The sequence below is a fragment of the Oncorhynchus masou genome, chromosome 2 (genome assembly GCF_036934945.1).
Source record: "Oncorhynchus masou masou isolate Uvic2021 chromosome 2, UVic_Omas_1.1, whole genome shotgun sequence".
In the NCBI taxonomy this organism is placed as follows: domain Eukaryota; kingdom Metazoa; phylum Chordata; class Actinopteri; order Salmoniformes; family Salmonidae; genus Oncorhynchus; species Oncorhynchus masou.
In genome coordinates, this window is record NC_088213.1 from 15,342,273 (window position 1) to 15,364,123 (window position 21,851).

Here is a 21,851-nt window from a genome sequence, read left to right on the forward strand (position 1 = left end):
CTGATTCACGCAGTCTCCTGAACAGTTGATGTTGAGATGTGTCTGTTACTTGAACTCTGTGAAGCATTTATTTGGTCTGCAATTTCTGAGGTGCAGTTAACTCTTTTGAACATATCCTCTGCAGCAGAGGTAACTCTGGGTCTTCCTTTCCTATGGCGGTCCTCATGAGAGCCAGTTTCATCATAGCGCTGATGGTTTTTGTGACTGCACTTGAAGAAACTTTAAAAGTTCATGAAATTTTGTAGATTGACTAACTTTCATCTCTTAAACTTCTTAGAGATAGGGGGCAGTATTTGGAGGTTTGGATGACTGAGGTGCCCAAAGTAAACTGCCTGTTACTCGGGCCCAGAAGCTAGGATATGCATATGCATGGTAGTATTGGATAGAAAACACTAACGTTTCTAAAACTGTTAAAATAATGTCTGTGCGTATAACAGAACTGATTTGGCAGGCGAAACCCAATGCTTTTCTATGGGGAAACCAAATTATTAGGACACAGATTGCAGTTCCTATGGCTTCCACTAGAAGTCAAAAGTCTTCAGAAAATGTTCAATAGTAGTCGTATTGTTTCTAAGTGTCACTCAGGTGGTGTTTTTCACCGGTATTGAAAATGATTATTTACATTTTAGGGTACCTGAGGTTAGATGAGAAACGTTGTTTGAAATGTTTGGACTAAGTTTACAGGTAACTTAGATCCTTTGTAGGCATGTTGGGCGAGTTGGAACCGGTGTATTTCTGAATCAAACACGCCAAATAAACGGACATTTTTGGGATATAAAGAAGGACTTTATCGAACAAAACGACCATTCATTGTGTAACAGACCTTTGGAATTGCAAAAAGATGAAGATCAAAAGGTAAGCGATTTATTTTATCGCTATTTCTGACCTTCGTGATGCATCTGTTTGGTTGGGAAATGTTTTTGATGCTTTTGTATGCGGGGCGCTGTCCTCAGATAATCGCATGGTATGCTTTCGCCGTAAAGCCTTTTTTGAAATCTGACAAAGCGGCTGGATTAACAAGAAGTAACTCTTGAAGCTGATGTATAACACTTGTATTTTTTATGAATGTTTATTATGACTATTTCTGTATTTTGAATTTGGAGCTCTGCAATTTCACCGTATGTTGTCGAGGTGGATCGCTAACAGAACTCCCGTGCCAGAAAGGTTAAAGTAATGGACTGTCGTTTCCCTTTGCTTATTTGAGCTGTTCTTGCTATAACATGGACTCTGTCTTTTACCAAATAGGGCTATCTTCTGTATAGGACCCCTACCTTGACACAACACAAATGATCGGCTCAAACGCATTGAGCATAGAAATTCCACAAATTAACGAGGCACACCTGTTAATTGAAATGCATTCCAGTAATGATGTGCACAACTGAGAGCATCCTATTGGACTGTATCACCACCTAGTACAGCAACTGCACCAACCACAACCGCAAATCTATCCAGAGGGTGGTGTGGTCTGCCCAAAGCATTACCGGGGAAAAACTTCCTGCCCTCCTGGACACCTACAGCACCCAATGGCATAGGAAGGCCAAAAAGATCATCAAGGACATCAACCATCCGAGCCACTGCCTATTCACCCCGCTAACATCCAGAAGGCGAGGTCAGTACAGGTGCATCAAAGCTGGGACGAGAGACTGAAAAACAGCTTCTATCTCAAGGCCATCAGACTGCTAAACAGCCATCGCTAGCACATCAGAGGCGGCTGACTATACACATAGATCAGGAATCCCTGACCACTTTTAGAAATGGATCACTAGACACTTTAATGTTTCTGTATATAGCATTATTTTTTATTTTATTTTACCTTTATTTAACCAGGCAAGTCAGTTAAGAACACATTCGTATTTTCAATGACTGCCCAGGAACTGTGGGTTAACTGCCTTGTTCTGGGGCAGAACGACAGATTTTCACCTTGTCAGCGCAGGGGTTTCAATCTTGCAACCGCACAGTTAACTAGTCCAACGCTCTAACCATTGCACTCCACGAGTAGCCTGCCTGTTACGCAAATGCAGTAGAAGTGAAGGTAAATTGCTAGCTATACATTAAACGCATCTTATAAAAAAAACAATCAATCATAATTACAAGCTATAACTACTAATCCAGTTTAGCAGGCAATATTAACCAGGTGAAATTGTGTCATTTCTCTTGCGTTCATTGCACGCAGAGTCAGGGTATATGCAACAGTTTGGGCTGCCTGGCTCATTGTGAACTAATTTGCCAGAATTTTACATAATTATGACATACATTGAAGGTTGTGCAATGGAACAAGAATATTTAGAGTTAAGGGCATCCCTAAATTGAAGTTTGTACAATGTAACAGCAATATTTAGACTTAGGGATGCCACCCGTTAGATAAAATACCGAACGGTTCCATATTTCACTGAAATAAACATTTTGTTTTCAAAATTATAGTTTCCGGATTCGATCATATTAATGACCAAAGGCTCATATTTCTGTGTGCTATTATGTTATAATTAAGTCTGATGATAGAGCAGTCTGACTGAGCAGCAGCAGGCCCGTAATCATTCATATAAACAGTTTGTGCGTTTTGCCAGCAGCTCTTGCAAGCACAACACTGTTTATGACTTCAAGCCTATCAGCCTAATGGCTGGTGTAACCAATGTGAAATGGCTAGCTAGTTAGCTGGGTGTGCGCTAATACTGTTTCAAACGTCACTCGCTTTTAGATTTGGAGTAGTTATTCCCCTTGCGCTGCAAGGGCCGCGGCTTTTGTGGAGCGATGGGTAACGATGCTTTGAGTGTGGCTGTTGTCGATGTGTTCCTGGTTCGAGACCAGGTAGGGGCGAGGAGGGGGACGGAAGCTATACTGTTACACTGGCAATACTATAGTGCCTATAAGAACACCCAATAGTCAAAGGTATATGAAATACAAACGGTAGAGAGAAAGTCCTATAAATACTATATTAACTACAACCTAAAACCTCTTACCTTGGAATATTGAAGTCTCATGTTAAAAGGAACCACCAACCTTCATATGTTCTCATGTTCTGAGCGAGGAACTTAAACGTTAGTTTTTTTAAAGTTTTTTTTTTTTTACATGGCACATATTACTTTCTTCTCCAACACTGTTTTTGCATTATTTAAACCAAATTTAACATGTTTTATTACTTATTTGAGGCTAAATTGATTTTATTTATGTTCTATATTAAGTTCAAATAAGTGTTAATTCAGTATTGTTGTAATTGTCATTATTACAAATAAATAATAAATAAAAAAATCGTCCGATTAAATCGGTATCTGCTTTTTTTTTGGGTCCTCCAATAATCGGTATCGGCGTTGAAAAATCATAATCGGTCGACCTCTACTCTATACTAGTCTACAGTATCTTAGTCCAATGCCACTCTGACATATCTATATATATTCTTAATCCATTCCTTACTTATTTTTTACGTGTATTGGGTACATGTTGTAAAACTTAGATAATACTTGTTAGATATTACTGCACTGTCGGAGCCAGACGCACACACATTTTTTGCTACACCTGCAATAATCTGCTAAACACGTATGTGACCAATAAATTTGAAAATTTTGATTTGATACCTCATGAAGCTGGTTGAGAGAATGCCAAAAGATCCACAGATGATGCAATCTATTGCACTCCACAGGTACCCTTTCCCACCTGGACAAAAGGAACATGCTATTAATTGACTACAGCTCAGTGTTCAACACCATAGTACCCTCAAAGCTCATCACTAAGCTAAGGACCCTGGGACTAAACACCTCCCTCTGCAACTGGATCATGGACTTCCTGACGGGCCACCTCCAGGTGGTATGGGTCGGTAACAACAAATCTGCCACGCTGATCCTCAACATGGGCACGGGCCTCAGGGGTGCGTGCTCAGTCCCCTCCTCTTCACCCATGACTGCGTGGCCAGGCACGACTTCACCACCATTAAGTTTGCTGACGACAACAGTGGTAGGCCTGATCACCGACAACAATGAGACAGCCTATAGGGAGGAGGTCAGAGACCTGTCTGTGCCAGGACAAAAACCTCTCCCTCAACGTGATCAAGACTAAGGAGATGATTGTGGACTACAGGAAAAGGAGGACCGAGCATTCCACCATTCTCATCAGCAGGGCTGTAGTAGAGCAGGTTGAGAGCTTCAAGTTACTTGGTGTCCACATCACCAACATATTACCATGGTCCAAACACACCAAGACAGTCGTGAAGAGGGCATGACAAAGCCTATTCCCCCTCAGGAGCCTGAAAAGATTTGGCAAGGGTCCTCAGATCCTCAAAAAGTTATACAGCTGCACCATTGAGAGCATCCTGACTGGTTGCATCACTGCCTGGTATGGCAACTGCCGGCCTCCGACCGCAAGGCACTACAGTACATCACTGGGGCCAAGCTTCCTGCCACCCAGTATCTCTATACCAAGCGGTGTCAGAGGAACGTGCAAAAAAAAAGTGTCAAAGACTCCAGCCTCAATTACCTTGACTAATCGGTGCCCCCGCATATTGACTCTGTACCGGTACCCCCTGTATATAGCCTCACTAGTGTTATTTTACTGCTGCTCTTTAACTATTTGTTATCAATTTTTTAGGTAATTATTTTTCTTAAAACTGCATTGTTGGTTAAGGGTTTGTAAATAAGCATTTCACTGTAAGGTCTGTCATAGTCGGCGCATGAGACAAATCAAATTTGATTTGAAGATGTCATCAAGGCAAAGGGTGGCTACTTTGAAGAATCTCAAATATATTTTGATTTGTTTAACACTTTTTTGGTTACTACATGATTCCATCTGTGTTACTTCATAGTATGATAATAGTGAAGATGTCACAACTATGTAGAAAATAGAAAAAATAAAGAAAAAACCTTGAATGAGTAGGTGTGTCCAAACTTGACTGGTACTGTATGTCCATATATACTGTAAATAACGTCATTTATATTATATACACGTCAATATATTTCGTCTCAGATAGCCAGATTAACATCAAATGAGTAATCATTCTACTGTAGGTCTAATCTTTTTCGCCCAAAAAGTATGGCTATATCTAGGCCTACACAATTTAATAACAAGACACAACGTTACCTAGCTAACAGGGACAATACTGATTTAACGTTAACTGCAGAGATGCTTTTCCACAAGCTAAACAACGATGCCAGCAGCGACGTTTGTTATTATAAGCTTCTTCCATAGACAAAAGATACTTCCTGACAATGTGGACATATCGATTAGCTAGCCACCTACAGTAACGTTAGATGTGTAAATTGACCTTAGCTTGCTAGTTACTTAGCTTTCACACACTGAGCCAACGTTGGAAATGTTTATAACGTTAGCTAGCTAGATAGATAGCGTTTATTTGGTCAAAAGACACCACCACTTTTAGCAGCAACCACAATTTTATCCAACCAGAACTTTCATATATCCAGCCAACAGCTAGTTAGCTAACGTTAGGTTATACAAAACAAACTGAATTGGATGAAAAAGCAATAACGTTACTTTGCTTGGATACGTTAGCTAGCTAGCAGGCCAATTAATAGCGCCATTTATTTAATTGGTATTTAGCTATAGCAGCCTCATTGACATGGAACTACATTTATTTCAGGGGGAACGTAATTTCGGTTAACCCAAATTAGGTGGAACGAGGAAATGGAAAATAGCTAATGTTCGCTAGTAGTTATCGTCATTAGCAACGAGGCTAGCTATCATCATGCAAACAACCACCGACTTACTTTAGCTGTGGTACTCCTGCTGTTGATTCGGACACCTCTTGCGATTCACCTAAGTGTTCGAGTGTATTTAATTCTATCAAATATAAATATTGTATAATTATCAGTCAATAGAGACAGACAAGCAACCCTTTCATTATTTTTCTTCTTCTTGCTATCTCGCTGTTCGTGAAAGGTTGACGTTCTCCGGAAGTATAGGCAGTCGCACCATTGAGCTTTGAACGACACACCCGCTTGCGTCAACACTTCCAGGTTGCACAGGGCTCGATACATTTTTTGGGGGGGACCCAAGTTTAAAAAAATGTTTTTAAATAATGGTGATTAATTATTTGAGTATATGACTTCAAATGTTCAAACTCAATGGTTTTAACAATGCAATGATACAAGCTCAGTTATTTAAAAGGTATATTATGTGGATAGAATGTTTGAAACCATGCACCAAATAACCTCCATATGATATTCCTTCCTACATTTTTGGATACTGATAACATTTTATGGACAAAAAAAAACTGCCTCAAACATTAAACGAAGTTCAGTCAATCATCTTTATTACTCACTTCTGTAGAATTTTCAGGAATATCTTATCTAAATGCAAGTGGTTACAAAAATAAAGCACATCTTGAGGAAAAAGAACAGACACTCATATAAATGTTGGGTAAGAAAACTAAAGGAGTCAACACTTGTTATCACTTTGCTTTCATCATCATTACACACTGCTAGTCAGTGCTGGATTTGGGTATAACCCCAACCGGAACTGAATAGCGGCACCTAATTTTCTACTGCTTGAGTTCCTGCACCTTATATAGAATATTTAGTTCAAAAGTATTATGGACTTCCTGCACCTTAACAGTACCAGCACACAAAATGAGTACTGACACCTATTTCAGTCCAAGTCAAGCACTGTTGCTAGTTTATCAAAATTGTGAGGAAACTTGACCAGTGGTTTAAAGTACTGAATAAAAAAATACTTGGGTATGTGTACATTACATTACTATTTATATTTGACTACTTTTACTCCACCACATTCCTAAAGATATGTACTACTCCCATACATTTACCCCAACACCCAAAATAACTTATTACATTTTGAATGCTGAGGCAGGATAGAATTATGTGCCACAGTCTGTAAATAAATAAAAAACAAAATCGTGCCGTCTGGTTTGCTTAATATAAGGAATTTTATGTATAGCATTGACTTTTATTTTGTACTTTTACTCCAGTATGAACATTTAGTACTTCTTCAACCACTGTACTTAAGTACATTTAAAACCAGATAATTTTACTCAAGTAGTATTTTACTGGGTGACAGTTGCTTTTGAGTAATTTTTCATTGACTTATCTTTACTTTTACTCAAGTAGGACAATTGAGTACTTTTTCCAACACTGATCATGACACATTTCACAATCACATTGAATTCAATGAGGCTACATGTTTGAACACAGACGTAAAAAATATACTGATGGTCAGTTCAGAAAGACTGTTGTTGGTCATAATTATTTGAGGTTACAGATGTATATCAACTGATGATCAAACAATGGTGAACACGCACAAAGACACAGGCAGGCACACTCATCTGATGGGTCACCATAAACATACACTCCATGCTTCCATTATTTTGTCCCTTCACTGTAGGTCTGTAAATGCACAAATTGAGGACCGTTGGTATTAGTCCGTCTATCAGTTTGAATGAGCTCTCTAGTCAACGTGGTATTTCACACGACACACACAATTTACTACATTCCCCTATGCGTTTGTGGATCCAAAAGTTATTTCATGAGCTTTTGTAAACAGTTATGAACTGCCCTCCACTGTAAACAAACACTACTAAAAGTACCTCAAAATGTGAACACTTTAGGATTGTTAAGTCAAACTCTTCCTATCTGAGTAAGGGTGGCCCAAGAACACAGAGTAAAAAATATCCCACTTACACCACTGACATGTTTACTTAGAAAAGCTATACTGTCAAATTCATCTCTGTTGAATCAATACATTGTGCCGATGTAGAGCATACTGAAAAGCTGGAAAATAAATCACTAACGCTAAAATAATATGGATGAGCTGTAGAGTAGTTGTCCCTTCTGTTGCATTGTCTTCTGGGTATATAGTCAGGAGGTAAAGTGTTCAAAAAGGCAGTCGTTCTCTTCCTAATGTCCTCAAGCCTCATCATGCTATTGCTTTTGCTTCAGGCAGGAATGCTTCCCAGAACTTTACGTGCTAGATCCAAGAGGGAGAAAAGTGAAAAGAGAGCACATCAATATCTGGAGTATAAAGGTCAATATTTCAAGCAAACAGTTACATGAAAAACCACACATTTGAAGAGATTTAAAAAAATAAAGAGTACAGATTACCCGCTGTTGAGACTGTAGAAGAGACTCCAGATATTTCACTATCTGGCTTTTGAAGTCCTTGGATTTCTCTTTCTGTTAGATGGAGGGGAAGAAAAGAACTCAATTTTCTCATGCAAAACTATCCTGAATATGGGAGCACGATGTTGCTCCGATGCTAAAAAATAAAAAAATAGCCTTACCTCAAACCTGAGGAATTCCTTGCGAACGGTTACAGAGATCCTGTCAAAATCCCTCTCGTACTGAGTGACTTTACCCTCCCACTGTGAAAGACATGAGGGGAATAAGGAGAGTTTAATGTGGAAATAGAAGTCAAAGCAATACCACCTCCCTTTAAGCATGCATTAACACAGTGCTAGCTCCTGTACCTCAGTGATCTCCTCTTTGGCCTGTTGTAGTTTGTCAGGCTTGTTGGCCCACAGAAGCTTTGCCTCAACCTCCCTCTTCTTCTGCAGGGTGCTCTGAGCCTCCTGCCAGCGCTGCCACGTTTTCATGCGCTGCTCAAAACAGCCCTGAGGACAACATAACGAGAATGCCCAAATTAAGCACACAGCACGAGTTCAGACCAAAATCTGCACCACATCAATTTCACATCGATGGCTCACAGATTCTAGCTGGTAGCTACCCAGTTTAGCACCAAAGCGAGCAACGTTTGCACTAATCTTCCATTGACATTTTGGATTTACTCATCCAGTTAATGTAGTCGTAGTGTTCTATTTAAAATTCAGGCCATAGAATGAAGTTTCCGTACCCTGACGGCCCCTAGTAGGCGGATGTAGAATTAAGTTTCCGTACCCTGACGGCCCCTAGTAGGCGGATGTAGAATTAAGTTTCCGTACCCTGACGGCCCCTAGTAGGCGGATGTAGAATGAAGTTTCCGTACCCTGACGGCCCCTAGTAGGCGGATGTAGAATGAAGTTTCCGTACCCTGACGGCCCCTAGTAGGCGGATGTAGAATGAAGTTTCCGTACCCTGACGGCCCCTAGTAGGCGGATGTAGTCGGCCAGCAGCTCGGCCAAGATGAAGAAGTCGCTGGCCGCCTGCTCCTGGTGTAGCGTCTCCATCTTGTCCTCCACCTCGGCCAGTTGGGAGAGGGCCCGGGACAGAGCTGTGTTGTCCTCCGAGTTGCCCAGCATGGCCATGCTCTTGGCGAACACTGCTGTGTTCCCGCAGAGCTCTGACGAAACAACAGATATAACAGGGTCACAAATATAAAAAAAAGGTCTGCTTGACAGCTCCAATCTTATCAAAAGGGTTTTAAAGCAGACATCTCTTTTTTCTGTGAATCTCACCCTTTCTGTGGTTGACCAGGGAGTCCACCACCGCATGGAGTTTCCTCAGCTGCAGCTCCTCGCTCTCCACCTCCTGCAGTTTGTTGTCAAACCACTGGAACACAAAGCAACGTGGGAGGTACGATCAGGCAACCAATCTACATCAATTAAACTCATTTGAATGACAAAGGGGACGTATCGACCCAAAGCTTTACAAAGCATACGCATCCCGTTTAGCAGACAGTAAAGAAAAATATATTACTGCTATGATTTCTTGTTTGGCATTTGAGTAAATCAACCAGAACAGTGATTGTCTTACAGCATCCGAGTCGCTGATCTTAATGGTCATCTTACTGACAGCATCTGATGCTCTGTTGATCATCTTCAGGAAGCCAGCTCCACTCAGTGTGTGTGTACCCACCGCCCTAGGCAGCTGACAGACATACACACGCACACGGCAGACATACACACACACGCACGCAGACACACACACGCACGCAGACACACACACGCACGCAGACACACGCACGCAGACACACGCGGGCACGCACGACGCACGCACGCAGACACGCAGACGCACGCACGCACGCAGACACACGCACGCACGCAGACACACGCACGCATGCACGCACGCAGACAGTGAACAAATTAATGCATGATTCCAGTAGTCTGTGACAGTATTGACAGCTAATGACTTTAGAGCACCTACCTCGTCTCTTTCCAGGAACTCTCTGACATCAGGGTCTTGTAACAGGGACGGGTGACACACTACTCTCTGCAGGTACCTAGAAAATCCCACAAATATCAACAGGCTAGACTACAGGGAGGAAACAATGCAATGCCTGCCATAGCAATGAAGATACAGCAATACATTCTTAACAAAAGCAAAGGAATATGACAAATATCAACAGGCTAATATAAAACACAATCTGAACATGATACTTCACCGTGCTGTACATGCAAAGTCTGAGTACAATAATGGTAAAAGGTGCTTCTTCAGGTTCTACCTCTCCAGAGCCGCTCTCCTCCTCTCCACAAAGTCAGCCGAGGAAGAGTCATCCTTTCCCACCTTCACTTTGGTCATCCCTAGGGAGTCAAGACATGGTGTTACTCGTGTCTTTCTGTATTTCATGTGCCGTAATCAGTACCCTGCACCTGTGAAATCTACCGGGTTTGCATACTATGCCTGTAACCAGGTTTTTGAAACTGGCTGGCAGACATGAACTGACAAATGTAGTTCCTTACCCACAACGCTCTTCTCTGGTGGTGGAGGGATGATACAGCCGTTCAGGGAGTGCTTCACCGACAGCTTCTCATACAGCCCAAGGAAATCACTGAACCTCCTCCACACCGAGAATGTCCTGTTCCTGAACATGGGTAATGTAGTCTAGGGGGTGGAATTAGTGAGGCTTAGTATCAGTTAGACAAAATCACAAGTTCGGATTTCAGAGAGGACACTGGCAGAAGTAGGCCTACTCAACACAAGCAGAGTAATTCCTTCAAATTGTTCATGGTCACAGTGCAAAGTATAGAGAAAATGGTTTGGGAGTACTACTATATACATGACCAAAACAAAAACTAGTTGTTTAAAAAGTCCTGATTTTGCTGCTGCAGAAGTTACATACCCGAGTGGACACCTTGTAGGCCATGTAAGCGTTCATGCCATCTCCTAAAAGGGAAAATCAAATTGTCAGGTTACAGAGGTTGAGACATAGTTTAGTTTCAAATATGAAATCCGAGAGACGGGAAAATGACACACAAACTGTAAAATAAATAAAAAACAGGCATATCCTGGCTACAACCCTCCAGGACCAAGCGTGAACAACATTTAAAAACTAAACTGAGGTAAAGAGGTTTCAAGGATCTGGTCCTGGTCCGTATTGAGCTCACGGGATCTTGTGTATGCATGCTGTTCTGGCTCTTGTCGTAGCTAGCTAGCATGCCTGTCGGCTTCTATGAGGCTTTGATATTCCATCTTCTGTTGTCTTTGTTGTGTTCTTCCCATTCAACTTGACAAAAACAAAACTCTCAACTTGCAATGTGTAGCTAAAGCTATAGATAGTTATTGCTATATTGATAGCCAATATTAGACTCCTAACCCTCAAAGTTGCTTGGACAAGCAAGAAAACACTCCCTCTCCCAGCGATGCCATCCTGGCTTCCTACTTTAAAAACTCAACTCAATTGAGAGGAAGATAAGATAATTACATCGTAGCTTCCATGGATTCAACCACAATACACACTTCCAATGCTTCTAAATGGTTGCTAAACATCAGTTCAAAGATCGTGAGAAAAAATGATTCCTTACCAATTTTCTCTGGATTGGTGACAGCAACCTCCATGTCAAAGCTGTCCTCATCCTTTTCCTCTTCCAACTGAATTGGTGGAAATGAGCTGGTGAACAACAAGACTTCGGGAAATTGCACTTACATTTACTGTTATTATTCTCTCTCTTTTGCTAATGCTGCATATGATGAAAACATTTGGGGTTGTACTAGTCTCATAAGGTCAACAGTGTTCCCTATCCCCTATATCTGTCTTTTGAGGGCTGATAATAATTACGTTATGGCATAATGGCCCTCCAAAGCAACGAGCAGCAGACAACAACATATTACATTAAACTAAACTGTGGTGGAATTTGTTGGGCATGTCCTGTTGTAGCCTACCTGCTCCATAGACCTGGGTTGTGTTGCTGATGTCCTGTTGTAGCCTACCTGCTCCATATACCTGGGTTGTGTTGCTGATGTCCTGTTGTAGCCTACCTGCTCCATAGACCTGGGTTGTGTTGCTGATGTCCTGTTGTAGCCTACCTGCTCCATAGACCTGGGTTGTGTTGCTGATGTCCTGTTGTAGCCTACCTGCTCCATAGACTCAGGTTGCGTTGCTGATAGTGTAAGTGATGGGGTGAATTCAGCTCCAGAGGACTTGGCTGTGGTGCTGGGGTTCTCCCTGGCTGTGGTGCTGGGGTTCTCCAAGGACAGCTCCACCGAGACCTCTGAGAGGACAGGGACGGAGGGGCAACATATAACATAAGCAAGGACGTCACAGGGAGATGAACCAATTCTGCTTTTCAGTCTAGTAGGGGTAATAATAAAAGGGAAAAATGATAACATACCTGCAAATAGATCATTCTCATTGTCTGAATGGACACCGTTGGACTTAGAGGTTGTGATGGAACTGTTGACAGCGGTGCTAGTTTCTTCTTCACTGAAGAGGTCAGCTGGTTCTTCACCATTGGCTGTGTTAGGCTGAAAGGCCTCTGCAACAGGGTTGCTCTGAAGGGTAATACAACAATATCAATAAAGAGTACAGCACTTAGAATTGAGGGTATTAAAACAGGTCACTTTTTTAGTGCCGGCATTTAAACCTTTCACATACAAGGAGAAGCACAAACCACAATATTTGTGTGGGGTGGACTTGGGTTATCAGTGAAAAGGGGCCAGGTCAGTTGATTGTAACAAAGGCAATTATATATATATAAAAAAAAAAAAAGTAACTTCATATTAATCTCCAGCACCAGCTCGACATCAACATATAAAAATGGTGCATTTGTGTTTTGAAGTAAAAGAGAAAGGAAGATGTGTTTTTTGACTCAAAAACATATAAACCCACCATGTTCACATGTTGATGTTGGAGATGATGAATTTAGTGTTGGAAAATAGTGAAGTGTCCCTTTATGTATTACAATGATGCAACAGAATACATGGGCCTACATAGCCACATGTCCATTACTATCAAACTAATTTGTGTCCAAAATTAAGGTGGGGGTAACTGGTCAAGTGTGGACTAATGTCCACTATGGGATTTGAAGACAATTTCTCATCTTTTGCTTTATTTGGGTGGAAACAAGTGTATGTCCAACTGAAGTTAGATATATAGATATTAGTAGAACTAGCTAGCCAACGTGCAGTGAAGTTGTAAAAATAGAACCGATTTAACAAGCGAGTTAGTTACATTATCAGCTGCCCCGGTCCTGGACAAGAGTGAGGTCAACCATTGCCCAGATGGGCTAAAATCATAACAGAATAAGCCACCTTGGCTAGCTACATCTGTGTGAAGCTAGCCACACAAAGGATTAACAACAATCGTGGAATTTGCTGTTCAAAATAAAAGTGCCCCATTAAAAGAGATTCAAACGAATACAAATAGTGGAATAATGCCATATTTGGACGAGTTAATGGTCGGATGTTATACAGATTCAAGACAATAATTAGTTAATTTGACCCAAAGCAATGCAAATCAGTTGAAATCGCACTGTGGATGTATTAGACTTTAGAATTGCATTTGTGGCATACTTATATGCACTGTACAGCCTAACCTAATGATGTTGCACCCATGAAATAGGGTATCAGCCTATATTGAGTGACACTCACAGAACACAACTGTGTAGCGTTTACACACATATCAGCGTTCTGTGAATGTCACTGAGTAGGCTGATACTCCATTTCATGGGTGCAACATCCATAGGTTAGCGGCCTGTACATCGTCTCTACGAATCCGAGCGTGTCAGACTCTTCTCTCATCTCTAACATGTAGGCTCACTTTTTGTGAACAGTCATAAGAAAAGTCAGAACGTTGAATAAACTTAATTTAAACATACTTTACCTGATTTTCTCCTTATATAGGCGGTAATCCGAGACAGACTATCCACAGAGTAGTGTTATTAACCCGACTTTCAGTACGCTGGTCTGTATATCGGTTTGTATTTCTGGTTTTATTTCCAATACTGACGCAATTCGCATGACTTGGACAATATATCAACAATGGCCGAGTTTAACCGAAGCATAGACAGGACCATGTTCGATTACATTCGGCTATTGTTTACATATTGTGCATCACGTGAAATGCTAAGGAGATGGAAAATACAAGTGAGAGAATTTACGGGTGCTGGAAAAAGTTGTGGAGATCAAATGTCCACAGTAAATAATTGTTTACTTGACTTTTTGCTGCCCCGGTAGGTTCTGCACGGACAACCGGTAAAGTAACCTCATATCATTTTATTCAACATTTTAGCTTGCATAGATTTGCATATTTTTTTACAGCGATTTCTTTCAGACGGATTATCCATGGAATAACCATGGTAACAGTGATGTTTAGGCAAGGCTGTAGAATGAAATATACGTATGCCCACAATGCAATTCTAGTCTAATACATCCACAGTGCGATGTCAACTGATTTTTACTTTTTGTGTCAAAACTAATTATTGTCTTTTGTTGAATGTATAAGTACATTTCTACATTGTTTAGCTAGTACAAATTTAGCACGTTTCCACTATTTGTATCACTTTTATTTTGAAAGCGAACCGAAAATTCCACTATTATGGTTAATCCTTTTTGTGACTAGCTTCACACAGGTAGATATCTGGGCTGGAGTGCAGCGATGAATAAATTAGTAATTGTTTGAGTGACTGCAGCTTGCAATAAAAAAAACAAAAGGAGTTAGCTTACTACGTTATCTAATGGATTGTACCAGAATGGAGTCTTGAAGAGTTGTGCTTGACAGGTAGCTAGCTAATGTTAGCCTAGCTATCTGGCTAAACTCCGTTCTGTAGTTTACAGGGCTACTAGCTTGGCTAGCAAGCTAACATTAGCATGCTATGGAATGGTGTACAGATCCGGCTTCAGTCAGCTGGTATCATCTGATATGTCTAGTTCTTACATTGCCAACGAATATATCCTCCCCTTCGTCACTGTCTTCATCTGCCATTTCGGAAAGTGGGTCTTGGTTCTCTGCTCCAGGGAGATTCCGCCGTGAGCTAGCCGCCATGTCTGTGATGATACGTCTCTAAACGGAAGTTGACAAGGGCAAAGTACTGTCTGGAGCGACACCTGCTGGTTATTAAACGGCAACGCGTTTAGGAACGTCACAGACCTCTATTCTTTCTACTGTACTGTGTGTCCAACTGGAAATGGTGCTGGAAATGGCAATATAATGAAGCACCTTGTATAAAATATCTAGCCTATATAATGTATTTCAACCGCCATTCTGTATTATATGTGATGTTTTTTAATTACCATGTGGCGCCAGGTGTTAGGTTGGGCATGGGTTAAAGTGGCTTGGTCAGAGTTTTTAAAAATACACCTCTACCTTCTTGAATTAATCACTAATTTGGACAGATGAAAGCGAGGGTCCTTATACCCTTCACTAATCCAGTCATGTGTTATCATAACTTATAGGAAGGACTCAAAGAAGCATTTATTTACAAAGTATTCTGACAGAGACATAAGGAAATTAGGCTGTGAAAGAGATCCTCTATAGGTATTTGTTAGGAGAGAATCTCCCTCTATCCCCTAGAGACTCCTGACAAATTAAGTTTGATAGCCATATAAAAACAAAGGGAACAATAGCTCCAAAATTAATAGCTCCAAAATCATTTATTTTTGATAGTCTAATTTACTGAACAATGATTCTTATTGATGACAGAAGTGTGTCCTTTGAAAACAGATAAAAGTTCAAATGTAGGCCAACAGTCTAAGAGAAAACAGATTTAAAAGTTTTTTTTTTAAATTTGACTGAGTGAGCCTAACCAGACTCCCTTTGTAGAAGCATTGGCTATGTTTTGTGTTTGTATGGTTTTTAATAAGAGGAAATCCATTCTCTTCCTTCCATGTGTATCTTCATATGCCCATCAGTGTACTGTTGTCTATCGCATTTGACACATATGACAGCAATATATTTTCTCCTCTTTTGTCGATCTTGATATTTTTATCAAGGTTCTTGTTTTGGAAGAGTTTGCCACAGTCATGGCAACAAAGTAGTTTCTCTTCAGTGAATTGACTGATGGCATTTTAGTGGTTGATATTATCAATTTTCGACACATAAAGCACAAAATGCTTTTTCTTCATATGCGCTTTTAAGACTTGAAAACGGTTTCTCCCCTGTTTGAAATGTCGTATGCTTGACCAAATGTCCGCTCTGACTACAAGGTCAAGTCCGTACTGACCCGTGGAGAATGGACCCCAAATTAAAACGGATGCATTTTGCTCCGTATGGAGTGTGTGACGTGAAACCACTGCTCTTTTCTAATTCGCTAAACGGATGGTTACATATCCTTCGGCCCGTCCAAAGTTAAACTCAGATATTTTTGTATGTGAAAAATGGATTGAAATTGTATGGTTATGGACGCGTCATCTCCGCTGACCGTCAACGTACAACTTCCGGTTTCTCCATTGAGAAACCGGAAAGAACTCAAAGGGCCAGTCTGGCCTCGCCCTCCATGAGTTTCCACTTTATTCGCATTGATGTGATTTGTCACCTGTGTGAGTCTACATGTTTAACCTCGTGACTGAAGGATTTGCCACATCGTTTACACCGATATATTTTTTACCTGTGTGAATTATATGATGAATTTTCAAATGACTGGCTTTAGAAAAGCTTTTGCTGCACTCTGGACATCTGTATGATTTCTTCCCTGTGTGAGTCCTCATGACCGAACAGGTTTGTCTTGCCGATGAAGGATTTCTCACGTTCTAAGCATTTATATGTGGCCAACCCCAGTAATAGATGTAATAATTGATAGGTAAACTACTGCTATGCTAGCCAAGTAATGTTGGGGGTTAATATAGAATTGCCTGGTGAAGTTAAGATCAATAGATCAAATTTGACTGTCCTCGATTTTCAAAGTAAGAAAACAATTTCATGTTCATTCATTTGCATAGAATGTGCTTTAAAAAGTCACCATGAGTGACGTCATTCAACAACAACAAACCCCCCCCCCCCCAGTATAGATGCAAGAGCTTTGTCCAAGCACTCTCTATTTGACTTGAGTATCTTCAGTCCCGACAGTCATCCTCCTTCACTCTCCTACCCATTAAGACTTATGTCACTGAGCTTCACAGAGAACTGGATTTACTGCCAAGAGTCCGTTCTGATACTGTTCTTCAGCTCCATAAATGTGCACACATCATGCAGCTCACGTATTCCACTGGTTTGGTTCATTTCAAATGTAAAAGCTATTAACCTCCTTTGGCTGGCTTGCCAAGTTTGTGGATTTCTTTATTTAGTTCATTTAAAAAAAAAGGGAAGTTTGGCTTGACAATGGCTGCAAAGACATTGCTAAGCGTATTTTCAGATCTAGGACCAGGCTAAATGAACACGTCTAGCGTCTCTTTGATCTAAGTGGCAATGTCTCCTCAAGTCCCCTTCCTCCATTGACAATCACACTCCAGCCTAAATATAGTTGACTCTCAGTATATGAAAGTGTTGCCTGTGCCAACAGGTCAATGACTGGTTACTGGTATGAAGCAGAGCTTCAGTAAGTAGTATAGAGAATCAGTAAGGCAAGGTGTGTACATCAACCTGATCCTAGAGCATTTCCTATTTTTCTGTATGTAAATCCTAGACGTTATAACACCCATCCATCCACCTTCCTTTTGTTTTTACCTTAAGTAACCACCTGTCTTGTGTTTCCATACAAACGTAACATACACTTATTTGAGTGTCCCGAATTTCCATTTACAATGTTACACCTAGTCTATGAAGGCAGGCAGTAAGTCACCCATTAAAAAGTCTCATGGAGAAATAGATTGACACACACACACACACACACAAACACACACAATAAAATACGACATGCATGACAAAACAGACAAGTAGAAGCTTCAACTTTGTTAGTATTCATAATAGTTGGATACACAATGTATAAGAGCACCAATAAAAATAAAAAATAACTTTTTTTCTCAAACATTTTGATTTTTTTTTAAGCCACAGAATACCCTACAGAAAGCAAAGAGATCTCTGTACAGAAACAAGCAACAGAATACCTCAGCAGCACAGTAAAACCTGCCGCTCAATTTCATATCTCAAAAACAAATGACCATTAAAACAAGACCAGCTGCCTGCTGCTAACCTAGGACACTACTTTACAGAAACATCGCTTTTATATTTAAAACACAAGATATGGAAGATTTTTTTTTTTTTCAAAAATTGTGAAAAAGTGCAATACAGGCTTGACTGTCTACAACTTAATAGGTTATTCCCAACGGGTTAGCGTCCTGTCTTTTTCCTACGGTCCACTTTCTTTTTTTAAATTTCTTTTTTTATACATGTTCCTTTTGTATCCATAAGTAAAATCTCTTACAGTTATATTGACATTCATGATGATGTACATTATGAGAAACATGGTATTCACAAAAGTAGAGCATGTAACTAGGATTGCAATTACATTTCTTTGGGTAAGAGGGCAGATGAAAAACTAGCTTCTTACATTTTCATATTTAATTTTTTTACATTGGAATTGTGTACAGAACAAGTTTATTTTTTCTTCATACAAAACAAACTACATGTAAAAAAAAATCTGAATCTGGGAGTCCCATTCAATAGGCCAACATCGTTGCAAGTAGCATTTAAAAAGAGCGATGAAGCAGTGTTTCTTTAAGAGACCTCAGATAACAGTAAACACTTATCCTTGATTGAAAAACCTGGTTTTCACATGACAGAGAGAGATAAAGAGCAAAAAACAGACCTCTTCAACCAAATATTGGCTCTTGGAAACAAGACATCCATTTCATAGCACTTTCATATGATATATTGCCATTCCATTGAAACGACTGACTGGGTAGGATGTGTGATTGCGGGGTGAGACACTCCGAGTCCAGCAGCCTCTGGAGGGTTCATGTCCCACAGATGGTTCTGAAAGGTCACCAGCTAACAAGCCCTACTACTTGGCACTCCAAGGCCAGGCTGGCCTGAGAGTGGTGATGCTGCGTGTCAGAGGGATCACAGTGGAACTGGAAAACGTCCACAGAGGGCACAGTCATCTCCAATGTAAACGTACGGACACGTTTCATAAGGCTTTTTGAAACAGAGCTCCCACAAACAAAAAAAGACTGAACATTTCAATGTATAAAGAGGCAACACAATAAACCATTCAAATGTAATGTACTAACACGCAAGGCATCTCCCCACAAAATATGAAAAGTGGGCGTTTGAGGGTCTATTTTGTCACTCTCCTCCCAAATAAAATGAAATGATTGGCAAGGCTGGGGGGGGAATAGAATGAGGCCGTTTAAAAAAAACATATGTACATATCTATACGGATATGTAAAAAACATACATGGCATATTAGAGAATAATAAGAGACTTGGCACAATATATAACACAGTAGGGAAAACAGACATCGTTGGGTCAAAATGACAGCTATAAAATTACCGCTTTTATGGAAATGGAGGGGACTGTTGTCCAACGTTCACTTCACTGAAACAGGGCAATAGATATACAAAAAACGCACAAATAAGTGACACTAATTAAACAAACACTGTGTTTAGATTGTGTTTCGTGAGCACCAACATGAAATACCGGCATATTTGACTCTTCCTCTTGACTTGGAATCATAATATGATGTCTGTCGGAGCGGTCTCCCCGGCAACCATAGGAGCGGTCTCCCCGGCAACCATAGGAGCGGTCTCCCCGGCAATCAAAGTATGAGAGCAACCTTCTGATGCATTTCAGTTTTTGTGCTGAGAAAATTCACAATCTTCTGGTTGAAAGCGACCAATGTTAGATATCGTCTCTGAGAATGTTTCTTCATAAAAAGGTGAACTGTCGCTTTTTAAAATGGCCATCTCCTTCCTGAGACTGAGCAAGGTAAGCCAAAAGTTGAAAAGTTTCAGTTGAGATTTTTTGTTTGTCTTGAGTGGGGTGTGTAAGATCCATTTACGGTATCCATTTTGTACCGGGGCATCGGGCTCCCAGTTTGCTGAGGGCTGGCAGTGTGTGTGTTCCTGCCTGTGTGTGTGTGTCACTACCTGGATTTGTGTGTGTGTGTCTGCTTGTATGTGTGTGAGCAGCGTAATGAGTGGGCGTGTGGTTCTCAGGCTGTGGTTATAGCGTTCAGGTCCTTCATCAGGTCCTCTAGGTGGGCCATCTCCTCTGTCAACTCATCAGGCTCGTAGCTCTGAGGGAAAGGAACAGGGTTACTGCGGGGAGCAAGGGAGGAACAGGAGGGGAGGGAGGCAAGGACCTGGGGAAGGGAGAGGAGAGGGTCAGTTTGTTTTTGGAGGGGGTGGGAGTAATGAGGTTTACAAAATAAAGGGTGGGTGGGGAATTGGTCAATGGGACTGCAGCATGAAGCCAAGTCCAAGACAAACAAAGCAGCATCAACAGCCAACCAATATGTTAAGGCATTGAAAGGGGGCAAGACATCAATGTATGTGCAAAACCATTCCAATGGGTTAAGGGGAATTATCATGGGCAAAACCATTCCAATGGGTTAAGGGGAATTATCATGGGCAAAACCATTCCAATGGGTTAAGGGGAATTATCATGGGCAAAACCATTCCAATGAGTTAAGGGGAATTATCATGGGCAAAACCATTCCAATGGGTTAAGGGGAATTATCATGGGCAAAACCATTCCAATGGGTTAAGGGGAATTATAGAGGAAGTATTAGAAATTGAATGCAATAATATCAATGATCACAAGCAGCCAACGATAACACCATAAAACAGTGAGGGAGGCAACAAGTTGCAAAGAATAAAGAGAGAAAAGAAACAGAAATGTGATTAAAATCCATGTCAATGTCATTTAGGATTGTGTCTAAAAAGAAACATGACATGCTCTTGGAATATATTCACTAGTTCAATGGGTTTGATTGATCTATGACCAGGTTTTTACCCCAACATGACATAGTAATTCATGTGTACTTCCTGTATTTAAAGTGTGTGCAATCTACAATAACAACCAACATTACATGATATGCCAGCTGATTTAACAGTCATAATCAGACATTGGCATGTTGTAGCCTTTCTACACTAAGACCTGGGGGGAGCAGTACTCACACTGTCTACATCCTCCAGCATCTTGCTGGTCTCGGGCACGTCTGGCGCACTGGGCACCGTGACTGACATGGGGGCGTACTCTGCCCAGGGTGCCGATGGAGGCTGTCTTTACTGAGTGGAGCTGGGGCCCTGAGATACAGACAGAGAGAAAGACCGAGATACAGACAGAAAGAGAGACACAGACAGACAGGACAGGCAGGACAGACACAGTTACAAAGGGATTGATAGTTAGAGGGAATCACAAGTCATCTTCATTAAATGGGTTTCCTTTCCTTTCTCAAGAAGCTCTACCAACAGTGTATGTTCATCTGCAGTTTGGGAGTGTAAACATGTACAAAAAACTGCCCAAATAAAGGAAACACTTCAGTAAATGAGGGATACAAAGTATATTGTAAGCAGGTTTTGAGTTAATTAAGCAATTAACATCCCATCATTCTTAGGGTGTCTACAGTTGCCTGTTATTTTGGCTACCATGGATGGAAGAAGAGATCTCAGTGACTTTGAAACAGGTTTATCAAAGGAGCATAGGGTGTGTGTGTGTGTGTGTGTGTGAGTGTGAGTGTGAGTGTGAGTGTGAGTGTGAGTGTGAGTGTGTGTGTGTGTGTGAGAGAGAGAGAGAGAGTCACTGGATCTCAACCCAATCCAACACTTATGGTAGATTCTGGAGCGGCACCTGACAGCATTTTCCACCATCAACAAAACACCAAACTATTGTATTTCTAGTGGAAGAACGGTATCACGCCTCCTGGGTGG

General features: G+C 40.9%; 3 protein-coding genes across 8 annotated transcripts in view; all 3 read right to left on the bottom strand.

Annotated features, from left to right (window-relative positions):
• The window catches only part of csnk1g1 (casein kinase 1, gamma 1), a 41,247-nt gene extending 35,308 nt beyond the window's left edge, over nucleotides 1–5,939 (bottom strand). For 3 of the 6 annotated variants that reach the window (XM_064988672.1, XM_064988658.1, XM_064988681.1), the window contains exon 1: nucleotides 5,709–5,938. The gene's annotated coding sequence lies outside the window, so the exon portion shown is untranslated. Of the gene's footprint in view, nucleotides 1–3,569; nucleotides 3,657–5,708 lie in introns of those variants that run through there. The other 3 variants (XM_064988666.1, XM_064988642.1, XM_064988650.1) reach the window with 2 other exon arrangements.
• Nucleotides 5,940–6,236: 297 nt separating this feature from the next.
• Nucleotides 6,237–15,116, bottom strand: LOC135555893 (sorting nexin-1-like). Its single transcript, XM_064988704.1, has 15 exons — nucleotides 14,980–15,116; nucleotides 12,437–12,596; nucleotides 12,180–12,316; nucleotides 11,630–11,696; nucleotides 10,948–10,991; nucleotides 10,568–10,709; nucleotides 10,330–10,408; nucleotides 10,032–10,107; nucleotides 9,642–9,755; nucleotides 9,344–9,437; nucleotides 9,023–9,228; nucleotides 8,420–8,563; nucleotides 8,234–8,314; nucleotides 8,055–8,126; nucleotides 6,237–7,920 (listed from the first exon to the last, which is right to left on the bottom strand). Exons 1-15 carry the CDS (start codon nucleotides 15,085–15,087, stop codon nucleotides 7,870–7,872), a joined length of 1,575 nt encoding a protein of 524 aa, XP_064844776.1. The 5' UTR covers nucleotides 15,088–15,116; the 3' UTR covers nucleotides 6,237–7,869.
• A 2,800-nt stretch (nucleotides 15,117–17,916) lies between these two features.
• The window catches only part of neo1a (neogenin 1a), a 237,197-nt gene continuing 233,262 nt past the window's right edge, over nucleotides 17,917–21,851 (bottom strand). Inside the window, 3 exon segments of the mRNA XM_064988713.1 lie at nucleotides 17,917–20,215; nucleotides 21,099–21,171; nucleotides 21,173–21,227. Coding sequence (XP_064844785.1) covers nucleotides 20,132–20,215; nucleotides 21,099–21,171; nucleotides 21,173–21,227 — 212 coding nt within the window. The 3' untranslated portion in view covers nucleotides 17,917–20,131.